Source organism: Pristiophorus japonicus, chromosome 8, assembly GCF_044704955.1.
Source record: "Pristiophorus japonicus isolate sPriJap1 chromosome 8, sPriJap1.hap1, whole genome shotgun sequence".
Lineage (NCBI taxonomy): Eukaryota > Metazoa > Chordata > Chondrichthyes > Pristiophoridae > Pristiophorus > Pristiophorus japonicus.
In genome coordinates this window covers 173,991,448-174,006,334 of record NC_091984.1, presented here as the reverse complement: position 1 = coordinate 174,006,334, position 14,887 = coordinate 173,991,448, and the positions used below count along the sequence as shown (strand labels likewise).

The window sequence follows — 14,887 nt, the reverse complement described above, 5'->3', positions numbered from 1 at the left end:
GTAGGTATTGGCTGAGTGAGGATGGTGATGCATCAACTCTCTCTTTTGCTGGTATTTTTTGGCTACTTAAATGGTCTGAACTTTTATTGTTGCAGTTACACCAAACCCAAGGGACAGTTACCTGACTACACATCTCCAGTCGTGTTACCGCATCGAAGAACTGCTGTAGAGGATTTCTGCATGAAAATTCATAAAAACCTAATGAAAGAGTTCAAATAGTAAGTTATCCTCCTGGCTTTGTCCACGTCAGTTGCCTCTACAGTTCCATGGGCAACAGCAGGCTCCTGGTACCTGACCCAAGGTGCTTAGTGAGTAGCCCAAGGTGAGTGGCGAGTGCTTCAAAGTGTTTGGCAATGGTGAGGGACCCAAAGTGCTTGGCGACTGGTGTGTGATAAAATGGATGTGGTGAGTAACAAATGTGTCTCTTCTGTTCCAGTGCTTTGGTGTGGGGTGCCTCTGTGAAATACAATCCACAGAAAGTTGGCAAGGACCATGTGATGGAAGACGAGGATGTAATTCAGATAGTCAAAAAGTAAAATGGGACATGTGATTTCCATTCTTGATCCTGTTTCCCTGGTGGTAGCAATCTCCATACCATGCACAACAAGACTCTACTCACTAAGAACTGAACTGAGAATGTCACTTCGAGTAAACTGCAGCCAAATTGTTTCATCCAAAATAGTTACAAAAGAAAGTGGAGACATCAAAATTTTGCCTTTTAACATTCAGTTGCTATTGTATCATTCAGCTAATAAAAAAACAATCCTGGGACACAATGACTGCTGAAACATTAGGTAATTATTGAAATTAATTAGCAGCAATAAACGAGTATCTTGATCATTTGAGTCCAGCAGTATTCTGAATTTATCACCCCCACTGATCTCTTAAAGTTAGTTGTGGAGGAAAACATACACCATCTCACTTTATTTATCTTCTTTGGAATGTAGTCGAAGTGTCCAAGCTGCAAATCCTGGCCCCCTCAGTCCTCTTTATGGTTTAATTGGTTAGTCCTGCTTGAATGTTGTGGCCATGGGGAATGTGGATTTACACTCAGCTCTGTGGGTTGCATGCAATTGACTTGCTCAGAAGCCAAAAGTAGTCATGGGGAAAGCATTTTGTGTTTTTGCTCTGTGGGTTACATTCTCACCACCCCCCACCCCGTCTTCCTTAAAAAGGTATCTCCAGGTGGCCTGGGGTTTATTTCCCATTAGTAGTACAGTTGCAGTCACAAGCTGCTCAGAACCATCCAACATGTACTAATTCACTCTCTCATGAGACATAACTTTGGCAAACAGACATTCAGGGCAGATTATGCTCTGTCTTAACAGATCAGGTGAGCACTTGTAATGGGGCTTTTGTGTTGCCAAATCTTGTTCAGAACTATGACCAGGCTAAGAACAAAAAATTCCATTAATTAAATTTAAGACAGGAGTAAGGTGACCCACAACTCCAAGACAAGTACAGGAAGCGTAGAGAAAGGATGGCTAAAGCACAGGAACCAAACCAACATCATAAAACGGGATGTTGAAACTGCCTTTAGACAAAAGCACAGCCACAGAACTCCGAACATAATAGGCGGCCATATGGCTCCTCGGGCCTGCTCCTCCATTCAATAAGATCATGGCTGATCTTTGACCTCAACACTTTCCTGCACTATCCCTTGATTCCCTTATCTATCTCTGTCTTGAATATACTTGATGACTGAGCCTCGACAGCCCTCTAAAAGGTAGAGAATTGCTAAGATTCACAACACTGAAGATATTTCTCACCAGTCTTAAATGGCCGACCTCGTAATCTGAGACAGTGACCCCTCATTCTAGACTCCCCAGCCAGGGGAAACATCCTCCCTGCATCTACCCTGTCAAGCCCTGTAAGAATGTTATGGTTCAATGAGATCACCTCTCATTCTTCTAAACTGGAGAATATAGGCCTAGTCTATTCAATCTCTCCTCCTAGGATAATCCCCCCCATCCCAGGAATCAGTCTGGTGAACCTTCATTGCACTCTGTGACAAGTATATCCTTCCTTCGATAAGACGTCCAAAACTGTACAGTGTACTCCAGGTGTGGTCTCACCAGGGCCATATGATTACAAGATGACATATTTACTCTTGTTCTCAAATCCTCTTGTAATAAAGGCCAATAAACCATTTGTTTAATTGCTTACTATACCTGCATGTTAACTTTGTGATTAGTGTACAAGGACACCAACATTTCCCAATATCACTCCATTTAAAAAAAAAACCTGGATTTCTGTTTTTGCTACTAAAGTGGATAGCTTCACATTTCTCCATATTATGTTCCATTTGCCTTGTTCACACACTGAGCCTGTCTATATCACCTTGAAGCCTCATATCCTCCTCACAACTTACATTCCCACCTAGCTTTGTATCATCAGCAAACTTGGATTGATTACATTTGGCCTCCTCATCCAAATCATTGATGTATATTGTGAATAGGTGAGGCCCAAGCACTGATCCTTGCGGTACCCCACTATTTATAGTCTGTCAACCTGAAAATGATCCATTTATCCCATACTTTTTTCTGTCCGTTAACCAATCCTCAATCCCATAAGCCCTAATTTTGTTTAATAACCTCTTATGTGGCACCTTATTAAATGCCTTCTGAAAATCCAAATATACCACATCCACTGGTTTCCCCTTCATCTATTCTGCTAGTTACCTCAAAAAAAAAACTGTCAAGCATGATTTCCCTTTCATAAATCTGTGTTAAGTTTGCAAAATCCTATTTTCTAAGTGCCCTGTTACCACATCCCACTAGATTCTATTATTTTCCCTTGATGTCCGGCTAACTGGTCTGCAGTTTCCTGTTTTCTTGCTCCTTCCTTAAATAGCAGGGTTACATTTGCTACCTTCCAATCCACAGGAATCGTCCTAGAATTTATGAAATTTTGGAAGATGACAACCAACACATCCACTATCTCTCTAGCCACCTCTTTCAAAACCTTAGGATGTAGGCCATCAGGTCCAGGGGATTTATCGGCTTTCAGTCTCAATTTCCCCAGTACTATATATTTTTTTTTACTAATACTAATTTCTTTCAGTTCCTCATTCTTGCTGGACCCATGGTTTCCCACTATTTCCAGGTTTTTTTGCTTCTTCTGTGAAGACAGAGTATTTAATTTCTTGGCCATTTCCTTATTCCCCATTATAAATTGTCCTGTCTCAGCCTGTAAAGGATCCACATTTACTTGCTAATCTTTTCATATACCTATTGACTTTGTCTCTTGCTAGTTTACTCATTCTATTTTCCCTTTATCAATTTCTTGGTCCTCCTGTGCTGAATTCGAATCCTCCCAAGCCTCAGGCTTACTGCTCTATTTGGCAACATTATAAACCGCTTTGATCTAATACTATCTAACTTCTTGTTAGCCATGGTTGGACTACTTTTCCTGTGGGATTTTTGTGCTGTAAAAGGAATGTATATTTGTTGTAAATGTATTAATTCTTTAAATGCTAGCCATTGCTTGTCTCCTGTCATACCTTTTAATGTAGTTTCCCAATATACCTTGGCTAACTTGCCCCTCATACCTACATAGTCTTAAATCTATACAAAGGAAACTGAGTTTTGGATTTAACTAAATCACTTAGAAAAATCTATCATATTATGGTCACTCTTCCCTAAATGCCCCTTTACCATAAGGTTATTAATGAACACTGTCTCGTTGCACAATACTAGATCGAAAATAGCCTGTTTCATCAAGAAAACTATCTTGTACCGATTTCAACGATTTGGATGAAGGAATAGAGTGTAATATCTCCAAGTTTGCGGATGACACTAAACTGGGTGGCGGTGTGAGCTGTGAGGAGGACGCTAAGAGGCTGCAGGGTGACTTGGACAGATTAGGTGAGTGGGCAAATACATGGCAGATGCAGTATAATGTGGATAAATTTGGGGGCAAAAACACAAAGGCAGATTATCATCTGAATAGTGGCAGACTAAAAAAGGGGAGGTGCAACGACACCTGGGTGTCATGGTTCATCAGTCACGTAAAGTGGGCACGCAGGTGGTAAAGAAGACAAATGGTATGTTGGCCTTCATAGCGAGGGGATTTGAATATAGGAGCAGGGAGGTCTTACTGCAGTTGTACAGGGCCTTAGTGAAGCCTCATCTGGAATATTGTTCAGTTTTGGTCTCCTAGTCTGAGGAAGGACATTCTTACTATTGAGTGAGTGCAGCAAAGGTTCACCAGACTGATTCCAGGGATGGCTGGGCTGTCATGAGGAGAGACTGGATCAACTGGGCCTTTATTCACTGGCGTTTAGAAGGATGAGAGGGGATCTCATAGAAACGTATAAGATTCCGACAGGACTGGACAGGTTAGATGCAGGAAGAATGTTCTCACTGTTGGGGAAGTCCAGAACCAGAGGACATAGTCTTAGGATAAGGACTAAGCCATTTAGGACTGAGATGAGGAGAAACTTCTTCACTCAGTTGACCTGTGGAATTCTGTGCTGCAGAGAGTTGTTGATGCCAGTTCATTAGATATATTCAAGAGGGAGTTACATATGGCCCTTACGGTTAAGGGAATCAAGGGGTATGGAGAGAAAGCAGGAAAGGGGTACTGAGGGAATGATCAGCCATGATCTTATTGAATGGCGGTGCAGGCTCGAAGGGCCTACTCCTGCAGCTATTTTTTAATGTTCTCCCAGTACTGTAAATTTAGTTTGCCCAGTCTACATGTAGATTAAAGTTCCCCATGATTACTGTATTACCCTTATTACATGCTCCTTTAATTTCCTGATTGATACTCTGCCCTATATTACACTTACTGTTGGGACCCTATAAACAACTCCCACCAATGTTTTCTGCCATTCTCCAATCCAGCCTAATCCCACTTTTCTGCTCTTGACCTGTAGGTTACGGCACTTCAAGTGCACACCAAGTACTTTTTAGGTTAAGGGTTTCTGCCTCTACCATGCTTTCAGGAAGTGAGTTCATGACCCTGACCACCATCTGGGTGAAGAAATTTTCCCTCAAATCCCCTCAACAGTCTACCAATTACTTTAAATCTATGCCCCATGGTTGTTGACCACTCTGCTACGGGAAATAGGTCTGTCCTATCCACTCCTATCGAAGTCCCTCAATTTTATACACAAAGTTCTCCCCTCAGCTCCTCGGTTTCAAAGAAAACAACCACAGCTTATCCAATCTTTCCTCAGAGCTAAAATTCTCCAGTCCAGGCAACATCATCGTAAATCTCCTCTGTACCCTCTCCAGTGCAATAATATCTTTCTTGCAATACTCTAGCTGTGGCCAAACTAGTGTTTTATACAGTTCAAGCATAACCTCCCTGGTCTTGTATTCTATGCTAATTAAAGGCAAGTATTCAGTGTGCCTTAACCATTTTATGTACCTGGCCTGCTACCTTCAGGGATCTGAGGATCTGTGCACCAAGGTCTCCCTGTTCCTCTACACGTCTTGTCCTAATATTTTAATGTTTGTTAGCCTGCCCCAAATGCATTGCCTCACACTTCTCCGGAGTGAATTCCATTTGCCACTGTTCTGCCCACCTGACCAATTCATTGATATCTTCCTGCAGTCTACAGCTTTCTTCATTGTCAACCAGAGTCAATTTTTGTAGCATCTGCAAACTTCATACCCACAACATTCAAATCCAAATCACTTTATACCACAGAAAGTAAGGAACCTAGTACTAAGCCCTACAGAACCCCACTGGAAACAGCCTTCCAATCACAACCAACCATTACCCTTTGCTTCCTGCCTCAGCCATTTTTGGATCTACTTTGCCCTGGATCCTATGGGCTTTTACTTTCATGACCAGTCTGCCATGTGGGATCAAAGCATTGCTAAAATCCATAACACTACATCAAATGCACTGCCCTCATAGACCCTCCTTGTTATCACCTCAAAAAATTAATTTGTTAGTCAGACATAACCTTCCTGTAACAAATCTGTACTGACTGTCCTTGATTAATCCATGTCTTTCTAAATGAAGATTTATCCTGTCCCTCAAAATATTTTTCCAATTTCCCCACCACCGAGGTTAGGCTGACTGGCCTGTAATTACTTGGTCTATCCTTTTTTAAACAAAGGTACCACGTTGGGAGCCCTCTAGTCCTCCGGCAACACATCTGTAGCCATAGAGGATTGGAAAATGGTAAGAGCCTCTGTTATTTCCCCTCTTGCTTCTCTAAAGAGCCTGGGATACATTTCATCCAGGCCTGGGGATTTATCCACTTTCAAAGCTGCTAAACCCCATAATACTTCCTCTCTGCAGACTGCACAGAAGGCTCAAATGAAAAGCACATTAGTGATCAATCTGTATACTGGTTATAATCTGCACCATTGTTGTAAAAGCAGTGCAGAGAGGCAGTATAAACACACGGGAAGCTAGATAAATACGAGGGAGAAATAGGATATAGAAACGTAGAAAATAGGTGCAGGAGTAGGCCATTCAATGAGTTCATGGCTGAACATGCAACTTCAGTACCCCATTCCTGCTTTCTCACCATACCCCTTGATCCCCCTAGTAGTAAGGACTACATCCAACTCCTTTTTGAATACATTTAGTGAATTGGCCTGAACAACTTTGTGGTAGAGAATTCCACAGGTTCACCACTCTCAGGGTGAAGAAGTTTCTCCTCATCAGTCCTAAATGGCTTACCCCTTATCCTTAGACTGTGACCCCTGGTTCTGGACTTCCCCAACATTGGGAACATTCTTCCTGCATCCAACCTGTCTTAAACCCATCAGAATTTTAAACGTTTATGAGATCCCTTCTCATTCTTCTGAACTCTAGTAAATACAAGCCCAGTTGATCCAGTCTTTCTTGATGTCAGTCCTGCCATCCCAGGAATCAGTCTGGTGAACCTTCGCTGCACTCCCTCAATAGCAAGAATGTCCTTCAAGTTAGGAGACCAAAACTGTACACAATACTCCAGGTGTGGCCTCACCAAGGCCCTGTACAACTGTGGTAACACCTCCCTGCCCTTGTACTCAAATCCCCTCGCTAAGACCACCAACATGCCAGTTGCTTTCTTAACCGCCTGCTGTACCTGCATGCTAACCTTCAATGACTGATGTACCATGACACCCAGGTCTCATTGCACCTCCCCTTTTCCTAATCTGTCACCATTCAGATAATAGTCTCTCTGTTTTAACAACCAAAGTGGATAATCTCACATTTATCCACATTATACTTCATCTGCCATGCATTTGCCCACTCACCTAACCTATCCAAGTCACTCTGCAGCCTCATAGCATCCTCCTCACAGTTCACACTGCCACCCAACTTAGTGTCATCTGCAAATTTGGAGATACTACATTTAATCCTTGTCCAAATCATTAATATACAATGTAAACAGCTGGGGCCCCAGCACAGAACCTTGCAGTACCCCACTAGTCACTGCCTGCCATTCTGTAAAGTACCCATTTACACCTACTCTTTGCTTCCTGTAGGACCAGTTCTCAAGCCACATCAGCACACTATCCCAATCCCATGTGCTTTAACTTTGCACATTAATCTCTTGTGTGGGACCTTGTCGAAAGCCTTCTGAAAGTCCAAATACACCACATCAACTGGTTCTCCCTTGTCCACTCTATTGGAAACATCCTCAAAAAATTCCAGAAGATTTGTCAAGTATGATTTCCCTTTCACAAATCCATACTGACTTGGACCTATCATGTCACCTCTTTCCAAATGCGCTGCTATGACATCCTTAATAATTGATTCCATCATTTTACCCACGTCAGGCTGACCAGTCTATAATTCAGTTTTCTTGCTCCCTCCTTTTTTAAAAAAAAAAGTGGGGTTACATTGGCTACCCTCCACTCCATAGCAACTGATCCAGAGTCTATGGAATGTTGGAAAATGACCGTCAATGCATCTGCTATTTCCAAGGCCACCTCCTTAAGTACTCTGGGATGCAGTCCATCAGGCCCTGGGGATTTATCATCCTTCAATCCCATCTATTTCCCCAATGCAATTTCCCGACTAATAAAGGATTTCCCTCAGTTCCTCCTTCTTACTCGACCCCCTGACCCCTTTTATATCCGGAAGGTTGTTTGTGTCCTCCTTCGTGAATACCGAACCAAACTACTTGTTCAATTGGTCTGCCATTTCTTTGTTCCCCGTTATGACTTCCCCTGATTCTGACTGCAGAGGACCTATGGTTGTCTTTACTAACCTTTTTCTCTTTACATATCTATAGAAACTTTTGCAGTCCATCTTAATGTTCTCTGCAAGCTTCCTCTCGTACTCTATTTTCCCTGCCCTAAATCAAACCCTTTGTCCTCCTCTGCTGAGTTCTAAATTTCTCCCAGTCCCCAGGTTCACTGCTATTTCTGGTCAATTTGTATGCCACTTCCTTGGCTTTAATACTATCCCTGATTTCCCTTGATAGCCACGGTTGAGCCACCTTCCCTTTTTAATTTTTACGCCAGACAGGGATGTACAATTGTTGTAGTTCATCCATGCGGTCTCTAAATGTCTGCCATTGCCCATCCACAGTCAACCCTTTAAGTATCATTCGCCAATCTATCCTAGCCAATTCACACCTCATGCCTTCAAAGTTACCCTTCTTTAAGTTCTGGACCATGGTCTCTGAATTAACTGTTTCATTCTCCACCCGAATGTAGAATTCCACCATATTATGGTCACTCTTTCCCAAGGGGCCTCGCACAACAAGATTGCTAATGAATCCTCTCTCATTACACAACGCCCAGTCTAAGATGGCCTCCCCCCTAGTTGGTTCCTCGACATATTGGTCTAGAAAACCATCCCTTATGCACTCCAGGAAATCCTCCTCCACCGTATTGCTTCCAGTTTGGTTAGCCCAATCTATATGGAGAGATAAAGCAGGGTAGTAGAAGGCTTGTATGGAACCTAAACATCTAGCAACGACATGTTGGGCTAATGGGCTGTTTATGCAAGCTAGGCTATAAGCTGTCAAGTCTGCCACAAAGAATTGCGGAGCATACTGCATTTGGTGGCACTCCATAGATCAGTGGTATTGTATATGCTGCTTAGCATTTACTATCAAGTCCTAGCACCTGCTGCCAGGTGTCCTGACCAGGGTGCTCCCACAAATCTAGCCTTGTACCTCAGCTGGATCTCTGGCTTAATGCTGAGGTAGCTGATCTGAGCAAGGGTGGGGGGCCTGCTTTACTGTTCCTTGGTTCTGGAGGAAAAAGTACACCAGGGTACCCACTACTAGCTGTTATGCAGAAACCCTTACTATCAAAAGGTACAGGATAGCAGATGTGCCACCTTCAACAGTCAAATAACTCACCTACCCACTGTCCAGGCTTCCACCTAAAGAATGTTCACTAAGAGAACACCAGCACCAATGAAAGAGGCAGGAGGCAGTTCAGAGATGACTGTCTCAATCATTTGAGATGGTCTTGGGGGATTTCAACTTGCTCAATCTGTATTGTTTGATGAGCTATAAGCCTACTGCAACTAATGAGCTTCTGGTGCTGGCCCTCTGGCAGAAATCTTATCACGTCAACTGGCCAAGAAATCATGGAGCTGGAATTGCATAGAATCAGAATGGTTACAGCACCGAAGACCATTCAGCCCAATCGAGCCTGTGCCAGCTCTCTGCAAGAGCACTTCAGCTAGTCCCTCTCCCTGTAGCCCTGCAAATTGTTTTCCTTCAGGTACGTAGCTAATTCCTTTTGAAAGCCACGATGGAATCTGCCTCCACCACACTGGCAGGCAGTGAATTCCAAATCCTAACCACTCGCTGCGTAAAAACGTTTTTTCTTGTCACCTGTGGTACATCTGCAAATTACCATAAAGATCTGCCCTCTGGTTCTCCAACCTTCTGCCACGGAACAGTTTCTCTCTCTGTCTAGACCTCATGATTTTGAGTAACTATCAAATTTCCTTTCAACCTTCTCTGCTCCAAGGAGAACAAACCCAATTTCTTCAGTCTGTCCACATAACTGAAGTCCCTCATCCCTGGAACCATTCTTGTAAATCTATTTGCACCCTCTCCCAGGCCTTCACAGCCTTCCTAAAGTGCAGTGCCCAGAATTGGACACAATACTCCAGTTGAGGCTGAACCAGTGTTTTATAAAAGGTTCATAACTTCCTTGCTTTTGTACTCTATGCCTCCATTTATGAAGCCCAGGATCACGTATGCTTAAACCACTTACTCAACCTGCCTGGCCACCTTCAATGATTTGAACACATATACCCCCAGGTCTCTCTCTTCCTGCACCCCCTTTAGTTTATGTTGCCTCTGATTGTTCTTCCTACCAAAATGTATCACTTTGCACTTTTGTGTTAAATTTCATTTGCCATGTGTCCACCCATTGCACCAGCCTGTCTATGCCTCCTTGAAGTCTATCACTATCCTCCTCACTGTTCACTATACTTCCAAGTTTTGTGTCATCTGCAAAGTTTGAAATTGTGCCCTGTACACTCAAGTCAAAGTCATTAATATATATCAAGAAAAGCAGTGGTCCTAGTACCGACCCCTGGGGAACATCACTATGTACCTTCCTCTAGTCCTAAAAACTGCTCACCACTACTGTAACTCCTGTCACTTGGCCAATTCCGTAGCTCTGCTGCCACGATCCCTTTTATTCCAGAGTGTTGAAGAGTTTTACTCGAATGGCAAGGATGAGGAACTTAGATTGTGTGGAGAATACAGAAAGTAGGTTTTGATCGAGTAGATGGTAAAGAAACTTTCCATTGTCAAAAGGGCCAGTAACCAGAAAACAGATTTAAAAGGTAATTGGCAAAACATCCAAGGGGAAAAAAGGAGAAATGTTTTTTTATGCAGGGAGTGCTGATAATCAGGAATACCTGAAAGGGATATGGAAGCAGGTTCAGTACCAGCTTTCAAAAAGGGATTGGGATATATACTTGAAAAGAATAAATTTGCAGGGCTATGGGGAAAGAGTAGGAGTGGGAATAATTTGATAGCTCTTGACAGGCTAGCACAGGCATGATGAACTAAATGACTTCCTTTCTACTGTATCATTCTACAAAAACTGAGGATCTGGAGTAGATGGAAGCAGACTTGGTCACGCTGGGCAAATGCATGGCAGATGCAGTAAAATGTGGACAAATGTGAAGTTACCCACTTTTGTGGCAAAAACACGAAGGCAGAACATTATCTCAATGGCTGCAAGTTAGGAAAAGGGGAGGTGCAATGAGACCTGGGTATCATGGGACATCAGTTATTGAAAGCTGGCATTCAGGTACAGCAGGTGCTGGAAAAGGCAAATGGCATGTTGGCCTTCATAGCTAGGGGATTTGAATATAGGAGCAGGGAGGTCTTACTGCAGTTGTACAGGGCCTTGGTGAAGCCTCACCTGGAATAGTGTGTTCAGTTTTGGTCTCTTAATCTGAAGGACATTCTTGCTATTGAAGGACTGCAGCAAAGGTTCACCAGACTGATTCCCAGGATGGCTGGACTGACATATGAAGAGAGACTAGATCGACTGGGCCTGTATTCACTGGAGTTTAGATGAATGAGAGATGATCTCATAGAAACATAAAATTCTGACAGGACTGGACAGGTTAGATGCAGGAAGAATGTTCTCGATGTTGGAAAAGTCCAGAACCAGGGGACACAGTCTAAGGATAAAAGGACTAAGCCTTTTAGGACTGAGATAAGAAGAAACTACCACAGAGAGTCATTGATGCCAGTTCATTGGATATATTCCAGAGGGAGTAAGATATGGCTCTTACAGCTAAAGGGATCAAGGGGTAGAGTGAGAAAGCAGGAAAGAGGTACTGAGGTGAATGATCAGCTATGATCTTATTGAATGGTGGTGTAGGCTCGAATAGCCTACTCCTGCACCTATTTTCTATGTTTCTATGACTGTTTCCATAGTTAAAGGGTCAAGGATAAAGGGTTATAGATACAAAATTAAAACAGGAGAAATTGCTTTACACAGTTCTGGCCTCCTGCACAGTATATTACTATAAATACATTTCTGGGGGCATACACCCAAAGCTGATTCCATATTTAATTGTATTAGTAGAATACTAGGGTAAGAGAAGTAAGCCAACATGATACCCACCCTCACAGAACACTTTTCCGAATCCAGAAAATTGCAGTTGTCCCAAAGATTCATCTGTTTAAGAGGACCCAAGGAACCAAATCTTGGTCACTGTTTTGATATATTTATTACAATAGCATAGAAGGGCTCTGCCTGCAAAAAAACAAACTTGTATTTTCCTTACATTTTACAAATCAAAACCAACTTTGCAATTCAAAACTGGACAGGTGATGGTAAGTTCAACAGGAATAGACCTTGACTGCAGGAAATGGATGCGTTGAAAAACTAGCTATTGAATCTCACGCCAGATGATATCCCAGGCAAAACTTGGAAGTGGAAAAGGAACTGACTGAAAGCAAGCAGCATGTAAAATTAAGGAGATAGCACTTCAAAAAAAATTGTAAGCAGGCAAATTCAGGATGGAGATTAGGAGGAACTTCAGGTAATTCATGCCAGACATGGTCCAGCCAGCAGAGTCAAAACTTTAATTATTCAAGAGACATTTAGAATGCTGCAAGTTTTGGAAGGCAGTTTGTTTCATTATTCCCAAACACTTCCACAGAAGTGTACTTCTTTCTACTTCCCCTGAAAAGCTAGTCTCATTGATCTAGACTTGTACAGTCCATAAGCTTTCACAGCAGGTTCCTTACATACATGGGAGTATGTCTGAGATCATAAGATATACAGCACAGAAACAGGCCATTTGGCCCAGTCTATGCCAGCATTTATGGTCCACTTGAGCCTCCTCCCATCTTTCCTCATCTAACTCAACATAACCCTCATGCTCATCTAACCATCCCTTAAATGCATCTATACTATTTGTTTCAACCACACCCATAGTAGAGTTCCACATTCTCACCACACTCTGGGTAAAGAAGTTTCTTTTGAATTCCCTATTTGATTTCTCAGTTATCTTGTATTGATGGCCTTGAGTTTTGCTCTTCATGGAAACACTATCAAAACCACTCAATTTTGAAATAGGTCACCCTCCGCCTTCTCGCCAAGAAAAAAAAAGACAGCCAGACTGCTCATCCTTTCCCAATAGGTAGATCTTCACATTTCTGCTATCATCCTTGAAAGTCTTCTCTGCACCCTCATGCCTCTATATCCTTAGATGAAGTTTGGGCTAACCGAGGTTCGATACAAGTTTAGCATAACCTATTTTTCAATTCTATACCTCTAGAACTAAACCCTAGTGCTGGTTCCTTTTTAAATGGCCTTGTTAACCTGTGTTGCTACTTTGTGATTTTGTTTTTGTATTCCGATCCCTTTGCTTCTCTACCCCATTTAGATTATTTTCCCCAAGTAATGTGACCTCCCTATTTCTTATCCAAATGTAATACCTCACATTTTTCAGTGTTGAATTTCATCTGCCAGACAGGACTATACAACCTAGCAACTGGTATACAGATGGTTATACCCATGAAAGGAGTGTTCATGTTACAGCCGATCATGTACTAAGTTTACAAATAACACTTTTTCAAGCAAAGAGTGTGAAGATATAATAGTACACCCTCAAGTATAGCTAAAGCACCATACCCTACTGTAAACAGATTAGGAAAAGGGGAGGTGCAAAGAGACCTGGGTGTCATGGTACATCAGTCATTGAAGGTTGGCATGCAGGTGCAGCAGGCGGTTAAGAAAGCAAATGGCATGTTGGCCTTCATAGCAAGGGGATTTGAGTACAGGGGCAGGGAGGTGTTGCTACAGTTGTACAGGGCATTGGTGAGGCCACACCTGGAGTATTGTGTACAGTTTTGGTCTCCTAACTTGAGGAAGGACATTCTTGCTATTGAGGGAGTGCAGCAAAGGTTCACCAGACTGATTCCCGGGATGGCGGGACTGACCTATCAAGAAAGACTGGATCAACTGGGCTTGTATTCACTGGAGTTCAGAAGAATGAGAGGGGACCTCATAGAAACATATAAAATTCTGACGGGGTTAGACAGGTTAGATGCAGGAAGAATGTTCCCAATGTTGGGGAAGTCCAGAACCAGGGGTCACAGTCTAAGGATAAGGGGTAAGCCATTTAGGACCGAGATGCGGAGGAACTTCTTCACCCAGAGAGTGGTGAACCTGTGGAATTCTCTACCACAGAAAGTTGTTGAGGCCAATTCACTAAATATATTCAAAAAGGAGTTAGATGAGGTCCTTACTGCTAGGGGGATCAAGGGGTATGGCGAGAAAGCAGGAATGGGGTACTGAAGTTGAATGTTCAGCCATGAACTCATTGAATGGCGGTGCAGGCTAGAAGGGCCGAATGGCCTACTCCTGCACCTATTTTCTATGTTTCTATGTTTCTATGTTTCTATGTTTCTATGTTTCTAAACATAGAAAATAGTGCAGGAATAGGTCAACTGGCCCTTTGAGCCTGCACCACCATTCAGTATCATGGCTGATCATGCAACTTCAGTACCCCATTCCTGCTTTCTCTCCGTACCCCTTTAGCTGTAAGGACCACATCTAACTCCCTTTTGAGACATGACTGACGGGTTTTAGTAAAGACAGTTGGTTTCTCTATTCCATTTGTAGGAATAGAATTCATGGTAAAACTAAAGTATTCATCCCACATTTCATGATTCCATTGTGGTTTGAAAAGCCTTTAAAATTTAGCTGGTTATAGAGTTGGAAATAGACATGCTCAATTCAAGACCACAGTATAAGTGACATGCAACACATCATAACCTACAGGGGAAAAGGCAGTAGAACAGGTCAGGCACAGTGAAGTATGCACAGTAAAGGCTTGGTGTAAATATTAGCTTCCTTGCTGAGATGGGGGACTGAGCTACATGGATAATGTGGCCTCAAGTTTCATTGGGAGCTTGCACCATGTTAACCAATTTTGTCCTAAAATGGTTGAGGATGAAGCAATACAATGGCTC

General features: G+C 42.6%; 1 protein-coding gene across 2 annotated transcripts in view; it reads left to right on the top strand.

The window, feature by feature from the left end:
• Positions 1-837, top strand: part of drg1 (developmentally regulated GTP binding protein 1) — a 98,985-nt gene extending 98,148 nt beyond the window's left edge. For both annotated transcript variants that reach the window (XM_070887572.1, XM_070887573.1), the window contains exons 8-9: positions 96-218; positions 437-837. In XM_070887572.1, the coding sequence (XP_070743673.1) occupies positions 96-218; positions 437-536 (223 nt within the window). In that variant the 3' untranslated portion in view covers positions 537-837. The remainder of the gene's footprint in view (positions 1-95; positions 219-436) is intronic.
• The last annotated feature ends 14,050 nt before the right edge of the window (positions 838-14,887 follow it).